At 38.9% G+C, this 16,008-nt stretch overlaps 1 protein-coding gene across 1 annotated transcript in view; it reads left to right on the forward strand.

Moving 5' to 3' along the window:
• RUNX1 (RUNX family transcription factor 1) overlaps positions 1 to 8,032 on the forward strand; it is a 100,299-nt gene extending 92,267 nt beyond the window's left edge. The window contains exons 5-6 of the mRNA XM_063305383.1: positions 2,450 to 2,611; positions 5,938 to 8,032. Coding sequence (XP_063161453.1) covers positions 2,450 to 2,611; positions 5,938 to 6,431 — 656 coding nt within the window. The 3' untranslated portion in view covers positions 6,432 to 8,032. The remainder of the gene's footprint in view (positions 1 to 2,449; positions 2,612 to 5,937) is intronic.
• The last annotated feature ends 7,976 nt before the right edge of the window (positions 8,033 to 16,008 follow it).

Here is a 16,008-nt window from a genome sequence, read left to right on the forward strand (position 1 = left end):
GGATCCTTTGATTTGGTTTTCTCAAAGGAGAGTCATTGTCTCATCACTTCAAGTGGTGCAGAAGTGCTAACAAATGGACACATAAAGTAAGTCTCAGCTGTCACTGTAATTTTGAGTTCTGCAAGCCAGATTAGAGACAGTCCAGTGTTTGATATCTGTCCAAATATGTTCTGTTTCCACTTAATGTGATTTGCAAGGATAGTTCTCAGATTCCTGGATTTATAGGACTGAATACTTCCCTAAATGTATCATGGTAAAGTGCAGGTCAATAGTGGCTGCATGCCACACAATCTTTGAAAAAGGCAGATTTGGTTTAAGGATTTGCTGATAGGTGTTACATCCATACCCTGTGGCCCCAAGGCATGTTTATGCCTTTGAATCTGAATTCCACAGCCTTAATAAATATTACCATAAATATTATGGTAGTTTGAACAGGGTTTCACTCTGTTTTCATTGTATCCTGGTCTCAGATATTGAAAATGGTTGGGTTCTTGTGATACATTTACCCATTTACTGCTATAAAATTCTTATTATAAATATTTTAAGTAATGCTTCATTTAGGTAACTCAGTTTTTCAAGTTTATAGAACACACTAGTCTAAGATGTGCATGGCTAAGTTTTTGTTTCAGTATGTGGTGTGAACACAGCCAAAGACTGCAGAATTTTCCACATATTGGTGTATTCTGACAGAAAGCTTTAACCATTAGGTTTAGCAGTTGGGGAGATGGAGATCCACCTGCATTCTGTCCCAAACTAGAAAAAGGTGAAGTTATGTAAACCAAAATGATGAATGAATTGTAGGATCAGAGGTATAGGCCATTTAGTCTAGTCTCGCCTGGAACAGGAAATTTAGACCATCCCCAGATGCTTGTACAGCTTTTCTTTGAAGATCTCTCCTTTAGCTAATTAGATAAATTGTCAAACTACTATTCAGTCAGCCACAGTATTTCTACTTAGGTGACATCCTTGGAGGATGCATGAGAATAACTCAGAGCTTTCCATTTAAGAAAATATTTTTTAAGAGGGTGCTTGTTGGTTTTTATTTGGTACCTGATTATAAAGCTGCTATATGCAGTTTTTAACAGTGAAAATTAAAAAAAAAAAACCCGCTCCAAACTCATCACAGCAAAACATGTTAGAAATCTAGATATTAAAGCTAAAAATTAACTTGTCCATTCCTAGAAATTCACATGAGAAACCTGGAGTAATAAATCTGTATACAGTATATAACAAGCATATAGTAGAAAATTGGGTAAGAGCTGTAAGCTTCCCTCCTCTGGTGAGCCTTACACAAGTTGTTGGTTTGTGGTATTTGTTGGGTATGGTCAAGATTTGTTGATCTAGGTAATTCAGAAGCACTGAACAAATAAATATAAATACTTCTTTGGGGTCTGATCAGGAAGACCTTTTATAATTTGATATGATCACCTACATTAGCAAAGAATAGTTTTATATACAGATATTTACACCTTGTAATGTTTCCTCCCTTCCTCAAAACCATCAGTATGTCTACAAATAGAGTTTTAAAATAAAACAGACATGATGATCCTTATTTATCTATTTATTACTTTGTTTATGTAAGCACTCAAGGCAGCTTACAACAGTAAAACAAAATGCAAAAGGTAAAGAAGGACAGTAAAACCAAGAAAATTAGAATAAAAGGCATGATCATTAAAATTAATTAATTCAAGGCTAGGCAAAAGGGGCGCATTTTTTCCATTTTCCTAAATGCTGGGCAAGTCGGAACCAAACATGCATCGCTGGGGAAAGATTCCAGAGTCTGGGAACCGCTGAGGTGGAGACTCTTTCTTGTGGGCCACATAGCTAAACTTCTGGCAATAGGGGTACCTGAAAAGTGTAGGTGTCCTTGACCATCCTTGATGATACCAAAATTATAAAATGTGCATTGTGATGCCACAAAGCAAGCTGCACCTTTTTGTAATGGTATCATGATGCATGACTCATGTAGGTGCCTGAGATCCCAACATTGCAGCCCATGTCTTGTCACTACCCTAATCTTTCCCCACCTCCATGGACATCTATGCTTAAAGGGGCCTCTAACTGCTGATATAAACCAGTAGGCAGATTCATAGAAGGAGCAGTAATCCTGAGGTCCTAAGCCTTATTCTGACAAAGAGAATACTGAATTTTAAAATGTAATTGTGTTCCATTCAGCCAGTATGATTTTAGTGTTGTGTGATCTATTAGGGTTGTTGAGATCTCATAGTATTTAAAGTATTTATATTATACTAAGTGAGCTTTAGAAAAGAAGTGCCTTGCTGTATCGTACAATAACACAACCATCAGCAGGCATATATTTTGCAAGAATTCTTGCAAGGATCTGCAATAAACAGCAATTAAATGATTAACCAAAAATTGGTGCTCTATGGTTAATATTAGATTAAGGAATGTGTTTTACCAGTCTTCATACCTGTTTTCCCCATCTCAGATACAAGGCAACTTCAGCCATCTCCTCCATGGCCTTATGATCCATCTTACCAATATCTGGGATCAATTGCGACTTCTTCTGTTCATCCAGCCACACCCATTTCACCTGGAAGGGCTAGTGGAATGACATCCCTCTCTGCAGAACTTTCCAGCCGGCTGACAAGTAAGTTGTCTTGGAGAATTTTGTCCCTTGAACTCCTCCAAGTAAAATGTTGTAGCTTTTTGCATGAATTATGGTGTCTAGTTGTAATACAGTTCAAGAACAGTTTTGGTTCTATCCAGCTGGGTTCTTCTCCTCTCCATAACAATTCTTATGACAGTCTCCAGTATTTTGTTGTTTTGACTGGGATAAATATATGATAAACAAACAAAAAGAGTGGAAAAGAAACTCTGGCCCAAGACAGTTTTATAACCAGTAAGAGGTGTGATATTAGTAGAATAATATTTGCCATCTTTAGTCCCATTTTTAAAACATCAAGTTAGAGACCCAGTATATTGTAGTGTTTAAGGTGTTGGACTGGCACTGGGGGGAGGGCAGGTTCTAGTCAGCCCTCAAGCACAGAAGCTGTGACTGTTGTGGGAAAAGAGAGTGGCACATATGCTGCATCTGGGTGCAAAACTATGGCATCCTGCCACCACCATTCCATATCTGATAGGTGTTTTCTGTTTTTTACCAGTTGTGTGGCAACCAGATGTTCAGCATATGACATTTCTATTACAATACTTCCCCGCTGGATATCAGCCTCACCAGTTGAATTTCTGCCTATCACAGCTTGCTACAATGAGCACAAGAAATCTTCCCGAGGGGAAAAAATGGCAGTCCTCTTTACAACTGACATTTAGACTTGAAATCTGATCGGCGAGGGAGGCATTTCCAGGTGTTCAGTAGCATTGTTAAAAGAAAGGCAGATGGTGATTATATGCGGCACATCCAAAATTACGACTATAGGCTGTCACAGAAACCTTCTGAGAAACTTGTTGAAGGATATCAGAGAGGCCTGGTTACCTGGCTGACAAGCTTTCAGAATCTGACACGACCCTATATCGCAGCACCCTTTATCGCAGCACCCTTTTAATCCGGTCCCAGGGCAGACTGTTTTTGTTTTCTTTCTCCCACCTTACTGACTCTTTCCCTTCTGTACATATACATTCCTTTTAGGCAGACTCCACTCTGTGTCTGAGGAGGGCATGCCATGAGGAAAAGTTGCTTTATTGTTATTTTAATGCCTTGTAATAGCTGGCAAGGAAGGGAAGCCAAAGTCTCTGTTAACTGGAGCCTGTCTCCTAGCTCTCTGCTAAGAGGCCATTATCTTTCATCTGTTGTGGGGGGGAGGTGCTGGAGGGGAAGTGTGAGTTCTTCAATCAGCAGAGGAAAGTCTGGCCATCATTTCAAACAGGAACGAGCTATTCAAAATGCTTTCAGTTCCCAAATTTTAAAACTTCATGAATTTCTGTTGACCAAACAGCCAGTACTCTATCTAGTCCAGATGAAAGGAGTAAGGAAGAATGAAGTTCACAAATACTTTCATCTATTTTTTTTATTATTATTATTTTATCTGTGTGTGGGTGCCTTCGAGTCAGTTTTTGACTCCTGGCAACTGCCTGGACTAGTCCCTGCAGATTTCTTGGCAAGATTTCAGAAGTGTTTGCCACTGCCTTCTTCCTAGGGCTGAAAGAAAGTGACTGGCCCAAAGGCACCCAGTTGGCTTTGTGCCTAAGGCAGAACTAGAACTCATGGTTTCTAGCCTGGTGCCTTAACCACTACACCAAGGTATTCTCTCTCTCTCTCTCTCTCTCTCTCTCTCTCCCCCCCTCACACACACACACACACACACACACACATACACACACACACAGCATCTTTAAGGGATTCCTGCAAACTGAACAGAAGTGATTGCCTATTTGGGAACAGCTGCCCTGACTGGGCTTCTCTTCACCTAAGTTTCCTGGTTGGTTAGGGTCACTCATGTGAAAGGTGTGGAAAGGTTCTCACTTGATTTGTTTTCAGTGAGACCAGCACTCAGTCAAACCTGATTCACCTCCTATTGATGAAGTATTACCACATTCTCCGTTAAGTGCCTGATTTGAGGCATTTACATAATGCATCAGGATGGAAACTATACTAAAGGAAAAGGAAATCAAGGAACAGTAGTTCCAAGCAGCTACTAAAATCACTAAGTTTTTGGTAGGGTGAAATATTTCAAGCTATACCCCCCAACAACACTATCCTTGCTTGGAATGCCAAAGGGAATCAATAGCAGTTTCCTAAAATAATTGCCCAAACATAGTAGTTAGCTGTTCAGGGTAAAACTGTTCGTTGTTTTGACAAAGCAAACATGGCCTGCAAACCTTAACATTAACACTGAAATATTTTTATTGCTTGCTTCTTTCTTGCTAAATCTATGACTTTCCCAGTGCTCCATGGCTTGCTGCTATCACTCCATAATCTATTTATCAGTCACTTAAAGCTCAAAATCCAGCTCTGAGTTCTGGCTTCATGTTTACCACATCTCAGATGACAAATGGAGCCAAGAAGGACATCCAGGGGTCATCATATCTGAACAAGTTTATGCAAAAAAAAAAAAAATTAAGAAAAGATCCCTGAAGTGAATCATATGTGATTCTTAATATTTTCTTCTGCTGTCAAGGGAATATATTTGATCTGATACCCAGCAAAATGTTGATCAGCTGGACCAAACTGATAATTGCAGCAAAAAAAATGGCTATTTGAAACAGGACTGGTGAATAGTGGAACAAAGCTAAAGCAGCTCCCACTTTCTAGAGAGAAGGTCACCGTTTTCTCATTAGTAGGATCTCAAGCAGGATGACTGAGCAGAGAACTAAGGCTGAAGTTTAAGACTTTGAATGTTAAGTAAAGGATGTTAACATGGGGCTTAGAAACAGAACATCTCCATAGTACAATCTTCCAAGATTGGTAAAATGTGCTTCATATTCATGTCTCCAATACTAACTAGATATAATTTGTGTACTTAATAACACACTGTAGAGAAAAATATTGTACCCTAGAGATCATGGCTTTCTAATTCATTTTTACTTAAGGCATACATTTCAAAAGCATTCAAGTACCAGAGCATTACAAATGCTTCATTGTTAATAGAAAATATTTTGTTTTACCACTTTATGTTTGCCAAATCTTCTTTTTAGTTATCCACATAATAACTGTGAATATGAGGCCTCAGATAAATTACTTTAGGCAGGTGCAAATGTGCATCTGTCATTTTGTGCCTGCATAAAATTCACAAAAACCACTCCGAATGGCATCCTCTCAACAGAACCACATGCCAAGGACTGCAGATACACAAAACATTTTATGGTGATAATGAGGTCTGGTCTATATTTATATGCAAAACTGCAGGTAATTAGGCTGCAGATGATGAGGGCCACCTGTGTACTCAAATGATTTCCCTTCAGTGCAATAAAGTCATGTATTTTATTTACAGTACGTTTATATCCTTTCTCCCAAACCAGGTGCTTCTGACCTAACAGCGTTCAGTGATCCAAGAGTAGGAATTGATCGTCCATTTTCTGCTATTCCTTCCATTTCTGATCCTCGTATGCACTATCCTGGAGCATTCACCTATACTCCAACGCCAGTGAGCTCAGGAATAGGAATTGGCATGTCTGCCATGACCACTGCCACCAGATATCACACTTATCTACCACCTCCATATCCAGGTTCTTCTCAGGCTCAAGGTGGCCCATTTCAGACCAGCTCTCCTTCGTATCATCTCTACTATGGAACATCAGCAGGTTCTTACCAATTCTCCATGATGTCTGGTGGTGATCGGTCTCCCCCACGTATTCTGCCTCCTTGCACTAATGCTTCCACAGGATCTACTCTACTCAATCCCAACCTTCCAAACCAAAATGATGTGGTGGACACTGAAGGCAGTCATAGCAATTCCCCCACCAATATGGGAACCACAGCAAGGTTAGAAGAAGCAGTGTGGCGACCATATTGAATTATTATTACAGGTGTTTAATCTGGTAATGTCCATGATTTTATATGACAAATGAGAGCACTGCCATGTTTATCTTTCACACAGAAAAGCAATCAGTCCTGAAGTCAGTATTTCTGGAAATATTGCTATGAGGTTCTCTGATTTTGCTCAGTGAAGTGATGACATTCTCATAAATAGACTCTTTCCAAGACTGGAAAATAATAACATTTTAAGATGGTGGTTCTGTTCACTCATGTTGTCTGTAAATATGGAGAAGGATAGTTACTCAGTATGTGTCCAGAGCTTCAGACTTCAAAATTTAAAGTATTTTGTTTGACATCTGGTGCTGGGGCAGTCAGTCTTATACAATCTTAATGAGTTTAATCAATCATTTTGACATGTAAGTTAAAAGGAAGTATACAAAGATTCTCAAAGAGAAACTGTGAATGCTTCTAATTTAGCAATGCTGTGAATAAGAGTTTTTATATCCTGGAAATAATTTTTTAATCAAGTTGTATATTCCAAAGAGTACAGGAATTGTTTTTATTTTTATTATTTTTTGAGCTGCAACTCATCCTTCTTTGCATATCATTTTCCTATTTTGGCACCTTAAAATTTGCAAAAAAGATTTAATCTTTTTTTAAATGTGCTCGCTTTTCTTGTAATTTGTCGGCTAAATGCATCTACAAAAAAACCTCTTTTCTAGAGAAGTAATTTAATTTTTTTAATATAAAGGAGTGACAACCTACAGTCCTTCTCAACTACTGAAAAAGTACATGATGAGTTGCTCAATATTTATGCTCCGCATTGAATTTTTGTGTGTGATACCATTATTATTTAAATAATGCTTTGAAGATAAGCACATGCATTTTGTAGCAACCAAAGTTTAAAATTATTACATATAAAATGGCTGGAATAACTATGAATAATGTGACTTTTAATTATTTAGAAATATTGTTTACATTTAGCTCCATTTCATTCTCATCAGTCATTTAAATGAAGTCACTTTTGTCCAACTGAGAACCCAGGTTTCTTTGAAAATGTTATGATGAAAATAATGCTTTAAAGTCAAACGTTTATGTTGTATTTGCCATAATTGGACACTGACTGGGGCACTGGAAGCAAAGATTCTTCTCAGAGTGTATACTTGGGAATTTCCAGTATAGCGTCATGTTTATATTCCATCAACTTCCTTAAAGACAACGTAAGTAGAAACTTCAAACGCAACTGAATATCAGCGTTCTAAGTGACTAGTAAGTTCCACATTCTGGTCAAAATACGACACATACCAGTTTTTCTGCCTTGCCCCAGTAGGAGATTTAAAAGCTTGTTCAAGGCTGTAACTGTAACCACAGTTATGCAGACCCAAGTCCACTGAACCCCCACCCCCAATATGACACACAATCCAAATGGTTTTTACAGCAACCTTACACACCTGCAGGTCTAAACAAAGTAATAATTTAGAAGTGAGATTCTTCATTCTAGGCATCTCTTCACTCACTCATCCCCAGCTACTTTGCACCCTTACAGGAGAGAGGTATGGGCCCCACCAAAAGTCAGAGGCAGCCCATCAAATAGTGGTGTCATCATAATCTTCTGATTTTCAGAGCAAAACTAATAAAAATATTTATGTTCGATTTAAGACACATGGGGGGGGGCAATCCAAATGAGTAAAATAAGATCAAGAAACCTCACTCACCACTCCAGAGATGTCATTTCACCACAGCCTGGGTACCAAAGTGTAATTTATGGTCACACAAATATCTGTTCCTAATATATGAAGAAAGATGCAGATACTTACTCTCCCAGTAGGAAAAGCATTTCACCCTTCTGTAAGTAGAAAGAGACATGGATTATGCTATAAAGTCACAAGCAGCCCCTCCCTGACATCATTCTAATATTCAAACTTGCAGCCTCCCAAGGATACTTATGGTCCAGAAATAAAACTTGAAGGACTATTAGTTCATATAGCATCTGGGCCTCAGCTCTGGGTATATTGTATGAGACTATAGAGCAGAGTGGAATAGGTTGCATCTTACAAAACTGTGTCCATAGTTGGAAAGGGTAATGTATTAACAGGCATTAGTATTATGTTTTCATATCCCACCCTGTAGCCAGTTTTTAGTATGGTGTACTTTTTTATTTAGTTTAGTTTGGATTTTAGAAAATAACTCAACCTGGTAGTGGTTTAAAAAATGGCATTGCTTCCTAATACATCTCAAACATATAAGACATCACTTTAAATTAAACAGCACTGGTTTGTGTGGGATCTGAATGCAATTGTACTCATTAAGGCCACACCCTGTTCTCAGTTTCTGTCGGAATAATTCATATCTAGGCACGTGCATTAATAATTAATAATAGCACACTTCTCTTCAAATTTATGCAGAAATAAGTACCCTTTATACTTACTTGGGAATAAGCCCCAATAAACACAATTCAATAGCTTCTTCCAGAAACAGACTGGATTAAATCCATTTTAGCACTCTGAGCTATGTTCTGAGGGTATAAAAATAAAAAACACTGAGCTTGAGTTGGGCAAGATTCTGGAGAAGCTGATAAGCTTTAAGTGCTTGGTTGGCATATGCAGCTTTATAGATGCCAGCCAGGTTCAGATGAAAAGTGGCAGAAGACCATATGTAAGCACTTTGCATTTATTCAGAGAATGCACTAAACTTACAAGAACTGGGGAAGCTGCCTTATACAGATCAGGCTACTTGTTTACATAGCCCAGTATTATCTACTTTAGAGTCAGCCAGTTGAGCACCATTGGCAAAATCTTTAGCAATCTCTCATGATATTGCTACACTTTCACAGGATTCTCATGAAGTTTTCAGCAATTTTTGAAAATTGCTTTAATTTGAATGAAAGGTACCTCTTTGAGGGTCTGAAGGGTGCCATGGTGCCATAGGCACCATGTTGCTGGCGCTCGATGTGCTATCAGTAACAATTTCCCATGAACAGAAGTTTTTCACAATAGTTGTTAACCGTCCTTTCAGGTGGCAGTGTCAGAGATTTAACCAAGGTCCATCTGCATGCAGAGTATGTGCTTTACCAGTGAGCTATGACTCAGTTTTTGCAGGTGTGCAGGTTTCTTCTTACATGCCTTCCACTCTGTCCTTTTTTGTATATCGTAAACATTCAGAAAATAGTGGAGTAATGTAGAAAGGGCTTAAGTTGAGAGCACGGCATCTAATGTTTCAACTATGACCTTTTCATACCGTTCAGCTGTCTTCCTGGAAATAAATTCATATAGCACTCCCTAGATTAAAAAGTAACAGTATTCTCAATTACTTATTTCCCACTTTATTGTATTAATCCTTTATTACCCCTGTTGGGCTCTTTACCTAATATTTAAGATGTCCCATCTAATTCATTCCCTTTCCACCCAGAAAACTAACCCGTTTTGTTTTTCCAAACTGTCTTTCTCATGACAGCATCAGTGTTAGAATCTGAAAGGCAGGGAGTCACACATGACTGCCGATGAACTTTTAAGAGTGTATATTCAGGATCTGAAGTATGAACTTGACCAAAAGGCACAGAGAATCCACGTTCTTCAACCTGATGACTTCCAGATGTGTTGGATTCCAACTCTCATCATCCCCACCCCCACCCCCACCCCGTCTGGATAAGGGCTTTGGTTTCCTAAATATTTTCAGTGGTCGAAGAAACTAATTCACTGGACTTCAATTTTATAAGACATCAGTCACACTTGATTTTATTCTGCAAAGCACAGGTGTGTGATCAGAAGTACGAAAACATAGTTACTTCTAAAGTTTTGAAATATAAAGGCATCACATCATTCTGACATAATAAATTTGACTGAGTTTCTGTTGCATGTCATTCAGAAGGGGCAGTTGCAAGGGGATGTACTTACAATCTGATGGGTTTGCCTGTCTTTAGTGAGTGGTGTGCGGCCCCTGCGATGTTTCCACTTTTGGAGCAGAGGTTCGTATGACTGTATTCTTTGCGAAAAAAACGGAACACTCTCCGGCGAATAATCCGCCCCAATGGTATACGGCAGCCATCCCTAACCTGGCATTTGGGGAGGTGAAATCCAGTATAGCTGAAAGATACCAGACCGAAGAAGGCTGCCCTAAATCTTACAAAGTGGCCACTTCAGAGGCAAATCCCCGTACTAACGGAACTCAGTTGGGTAGAGTTGTTATAGCACTTACTGTTCCCTGCTTGGAGTGCTTTGTTTTGTTTTTGTTTTAAATGGAATCAAACTTGTTAAAGCTGATTGCATATTGAAACTGAAGCTCATCTGGAGCCCTGTGAAGGGTATAGACTAACTCAGCCTTTCCCAAGCTGGTGTTCTGCAGATGTGTTTGATTTCAATGCCCAGCAGGCTGGCTGAAGATTCTGGGCATTAAAGTCAACAACATTTGGACAGCATCAGCTGTTCCATATTTATGCAGATCAATTAGACACTGGAGTTCCTTTTGATCCTGAAAAAAGCCTGTTACTTTTACAGCCATTTGTTTGATTTTTCTGTCTGACAATATTACCATCTTGTAAAACAGATCATAAAGTACCTGGCTTAATAATAAATAGTTATTGCTTTATTGGAATGAATTTGGTTTTAGTAGAGCTGAACTGATTTTAAAAAAATAAATTACCCACTGGGTTGTCAAGATCCACAGCTGAGATTATAAACATACTTATTTGTAAAAAAAAAAGAAAAAAAAAGTAAGATTTATTTCAAATGGCTGTGTGTTTGGGGTTAAAAAACTTCTGATACTGCTGTTGAAATAACATTTTTCCTACATGGTTCTTATTTATTCCTGAATATTAGGTCTTCTGTTAAAAGGCCAAGCTGATTTCCCACAGATGTCACATAATTATAAATAAAATATTCAATACTGTCTCCAGAAGTTATTTGTTACCAATACTTAAAAAAATAAAAATTGAACCTTTGTTTCTAACGTTTTGCTACACCTAACAACCTTTTTCTTGGTTTCCCTTGGCCAATACTATCCACTAATTAATTTGTTCTACTTGTCATAAAAAGGTTATCATGAGACTTAATTGTATTTATGTATGTAAATAAGTTTTAAAGGCTTCATAGAACATATTGGTAATGCTTGTAAGTATTTGACATTTTCCTCATTTACAACACCTTTTCTGAATTCACTTTTGTTAAATACTGTAGAGAACTTGCTTCCAACTTAATTATTTTAGGTTTTGAGATAAACTGTTTTAGTTACTTTGTAAACAGTTAAAGCATGGTTTTATGTGGCACATTGAAAGGTCTTTGCTTTTTTTGTTGTAGGAGAATGTGCAAGCAACTGTGGGTTATTTGTGGTATTTGAAAAGTAGCAGACCCAAGTTATGAAAGTGAAATGTTTCAGGAGATGTGAAGTGGTAAATCTGATGAGTGAACCACAGAAACAGCAAACTGGGCTGCTTTTGTTAGAACATGTGAGTTCAACTTTTCCTGGGTGTATTTATAATCAGCTTGTACTGTGTACAGAAATTGCCACACCTTTTCCTGATATGGCTATATCGGTCACTTTTAGAAGGGGTTCTCTCCAGACAATAGTGTTTTCTTCCATAGGAGAACAGATGTCCATTTTTACCCACTCAAATGAGATTATATCTGAGTAGGCCCTTCTACATAACAAGGTCAATGTGTCCAGGAGAATTTATTGTGAGTAGCATGCAGAGCAGCTGGACTGTTGCATTACTTCTACTGGAAACTTGCTTTCTTTGTACCACAATTTCTTCTGTACATTCAATATTGCAGTTAGTATGAATGACAAATAAACTGTTTGAGAAGTATATAAGCATCAGATTGCTTCATTATTTCACTGAACTTCGTGAACCCAAGCTTGGTGCTTTGATTGCAGTGCACACAATGGTGTCATATATGGATGTCTCGCCTCTGCTGGAACACAGCCAATGAAGGAAGTCCGACATCTCTCTGGGGAATTTATTTCACTGCTAAACCAATTCCTGCTGATTGTTCTGGTACTTACAGGAGCCCCAGAAGAACAGGGAAGATCAATCTCTCATTCATCCTAAGTTTGGAAATTCCCAGAAAAATGGAAATCATGCAGTACTGGAGAACCTTTAAATCTCCATTTGATGAGAGAAAAGCTCAAATGTTACTTTCTTAAAGTTTTCTCTCTCTCTCTCTCTCTCTCTCTCTCCCTCTCTCTCTCTCTCTGTGTATTTGCAAGATGTGCCCTTAATAGCAGATGCATAACAGTGCAGGATTTGCCTATAGTTTCCCAGGTTTTGACACCTGAGACAGAAAATTCCACAAGTATCGTTCTGTGGGAATACATATCCATCAATACATTTTGTTGACATCATGATACCTCAGCTCAGCCTACGCTCTGCCAAACAGCAGAGCTGGCCTGGTATCTTCAAGTAATGAGGTATGCTCTGCCTCTCCCAGCCCTGTGAGACATGGTTGCCAATTTGCTTCCAGGTGCAATTCAAGGTGCTGGTCATTACTATAAAGCCTTGCATGACACGGCCTGGTTACTTTTCGTCTCCCATAGTATCTGCTTGGCCAGTTTGTTCTGTCAGGGTTGGCACACTCTGGGTTCCTTCAATTAAACAATGCCATCTATCAGGACACTGGAAGCAAACCTCCTCTGTAACAGTGCCTGCCCCTGGTATGAAGTTCCCCCCAAGATCCAGATGGCCCCCATTCAATCGATATGTCGAGGGGCTCTGAAGAGCTGGTTCTTCTCTCAGGCCTTTGGCAAAGGTGACTGAAGCAAGCCCCTTTTAGATTGTGTGGATTGATTTTCTTTGTCATCACCAGGTTTTGTCATTCTTGCCATCTTTACTCTTCTTTTTTGTCTTTTGTTCTTTTCTTGTTTTTAATGTTTTAAACAATTTGTAAACTACCCATGGTTGCTGGGAATCAAGCAGATTATTATTATTATTACTACTACTACTATTGTTACTATTATTCATACAGAAAACTCTGAAGAAAAGAAGAATATCTCACTTTATGATGAGCAATTTCAGCAACAGTGTTACATCCCAATTTATTTTCAGAACAAGCTTGCGAGGTAGGTTAGGCAAAACAATAGTGACTGTCCCAAGTTACCTAGTCAGCTTCATGGCTGAGTGGGGATTTTATTCTGGGGTCTTTGGGGCACTCCTCCATCTAACTACTTTGTTATATTTCTCACTTTAACTATTGGAAAAAGTGAGCAGAAAAATGCTTACTTGCCTTTGAAGCATTTGCAGAATTTAAATAAGCAACCTAAGTCTGTATCTTCTCAGAAACATTTTATTCATGACCTCACAAGTTTGCTCTCTTCTTTAAAACTGCAGAGACCAAGAATTTCCCAGACTACTATTAGTCAGTACGAGTCATTGTCTGGGAATGATAAAAATTGTAAGAAAAAGGTAAAATAAATTAAGGGATAAATCTGATACACAGGCTTTAAAATAAAGATTTTTTATCTGACATAAATAATGTTTGGTCTCAGACTCTTAGAATCACGGTATCATTGATTTAACATGCAATAAAACTCATCTGTTTCTTGACATGTCTAGTCAACATTTTCCCCTCTAAATGCCAGCTTTTCAGGATTAATTTAATTTCAGTCTCACAAGAAATCTTTCACCCAATTTTTTATATTGATAAAATGCCATGTTAATAAAAATTAATGGTTGTTGTCTTTGAATCTGAATAGCATGTCATGGTTTGTGGATAAAGCACTCTGGAATTAAACATAGTTCATTCTCAGTTGAGAATCTTGGCCCAGTTCAGATACATACAGGTAGTAGAGGAGGACAATTTAATGTGTGGAGAGGTAATGTCCAGTCTTTCCTTTCATTTATCATTTGAGCTTCCACCCTAAAAGATATTTCCTTGAAAACCTGAGCCATTGGTATGGGATACCCTGAATACAATGGAAATGGTAGTGGTACATGCTTCTTCACCCTGAGAATGTAACCTTCAGCCCAGTGTGTTGGGCCTTTGAACCGGCAACAGGTCAGCAGCTAACCCAAATGCCAGATTTGTCTGCAATAATCTAACCTTGTCCACAACAAAATCTAACCTTGTCCACAACAAAACTGTGAACAAGATAGCAGACCTAACATGCATCACCAAAGCATGGCTGGATGAGAAATGAGAAGTATCCCTCACTGAGATTTGTTTGACTAGATTTTGGGCATTGCATCAGTCATGACCCCAAGGCAGGAGGTAGAGTAGAAAATGTATACTGTGAAAATCTGGCAGTCGTGAAAAGTGCTATTCTATAGTGCTAATTTGGGTGTGAGAACAAATGGGAAGTGGCTATTGTACCATCCTTCCAGCTGCATACTAGCATCCCCTCCTGAGCTAATCAGTCTCATTGTATGGATGGCTGTGGCTAGTAGTCCTGGGGAATTTCAACCTCCACTATCTGATTTGGAGGTGGCTTGACAACTATGGGCTTGTCCCAGATCATCATGACTCTGACTCACAAACCTTGGATTTGGCCTTTACCATGGGAATTTTCCCAGTGATCTGGAAAGCAGTTCTGTTGAACACCTGGTCAGTTCTCAAGTACTGCCTGGTGATAAAGATGAAGGAATGGGATTACTTTGCCATTACTGCACCTGCAGAATGTCAGCCAGCTATACCATTTGAAATACTACAAGCTTCTACTTTTAGGGAGGATGGGATTATAAAAATAATGACAAGCATTTGATGGGTAAAATTGATCATATTTGCTGTAAATGGAAGCCAGGTGGACAGAATCTGAGGAGATGACAAAGGTGATCAGGTCATGCTATCTGAAAGGTTTTCCTGTCTTAAGGAAGTGAGGTAAGCTCTGCCACAGATGAACAGGATTCTTGGCCCTGATCAAGGGCAGGCAGAGAGTGGATAGGAAGTCAGATTCAGGTGTGGTCAATGCCTCTTTGAGGAGAGGGCAGTTCCAGGCCAGCAGCTTTGAAAGAGTCACAGGCATGCCTTCTGCTCAGTTGGTATACTAGTTGGGCCAGTGGCCTTATCTGAAACAGGATGCACTGAAGATGATCACTCATGACCCCCAAGTTCTATACTGGTCTGCCCTTAAAGACCACACATAAACTTCCACTGATCCAAAATGCAGTGGCCCACATGCCTACTGGAAAGTCCTGGAACTGCCACATTGTAGTATTGCTGTGGGAACTGCTTCGGTTACTGGTGTGTTTCTGAATGCAGTTCAAGATGTTAATCACTTTCTATTAAGCTCTATTCAGTATAGCTCAGAGCCTCAGTATCTAGCAGACCACATTCCCAGATAGATTCTACCAGCTCAAGCTGGACCATCAGGGAGCACCTGCTGAAGGTCCTCAACTATTACAAGGTGTGAAAGGAGAGAGCTAGATGGTAAGCATTCTCTGTGAGGGCTTCAGTCATCTAGAACAACTAGCCCCATAAGGCAAGGTTGGCTTGTACTCTTATGGTCTTCCAAAGGCTAGTGAAAACTTGGCTGTTTCAGAAGGTCTTTGGAGGTTAATTGTATAGGATATCATCACCAGAATTGTTGGTTTTACTGTCTGTAGTATCATTATATATTATTTTGTTATTACATTTTACGTTGTTTATTGAGTGGAGTCCCTTTGAATTGAACTGGTCAATAAATCTTAG

Source organism: Candoia aspera, chromosome 5 (genome assembly GCF_035149785.1).
Source record: "Candoia aspera isolate rCanAsp1 chromosome 5, rCanAsp1.hap2, whole genome shotgun sequence".
NCBI lineage: Eukaryota > Metazoa > Chordata > Lepidosauria > Squamata > Boidae > Candoia > Candoia aspera.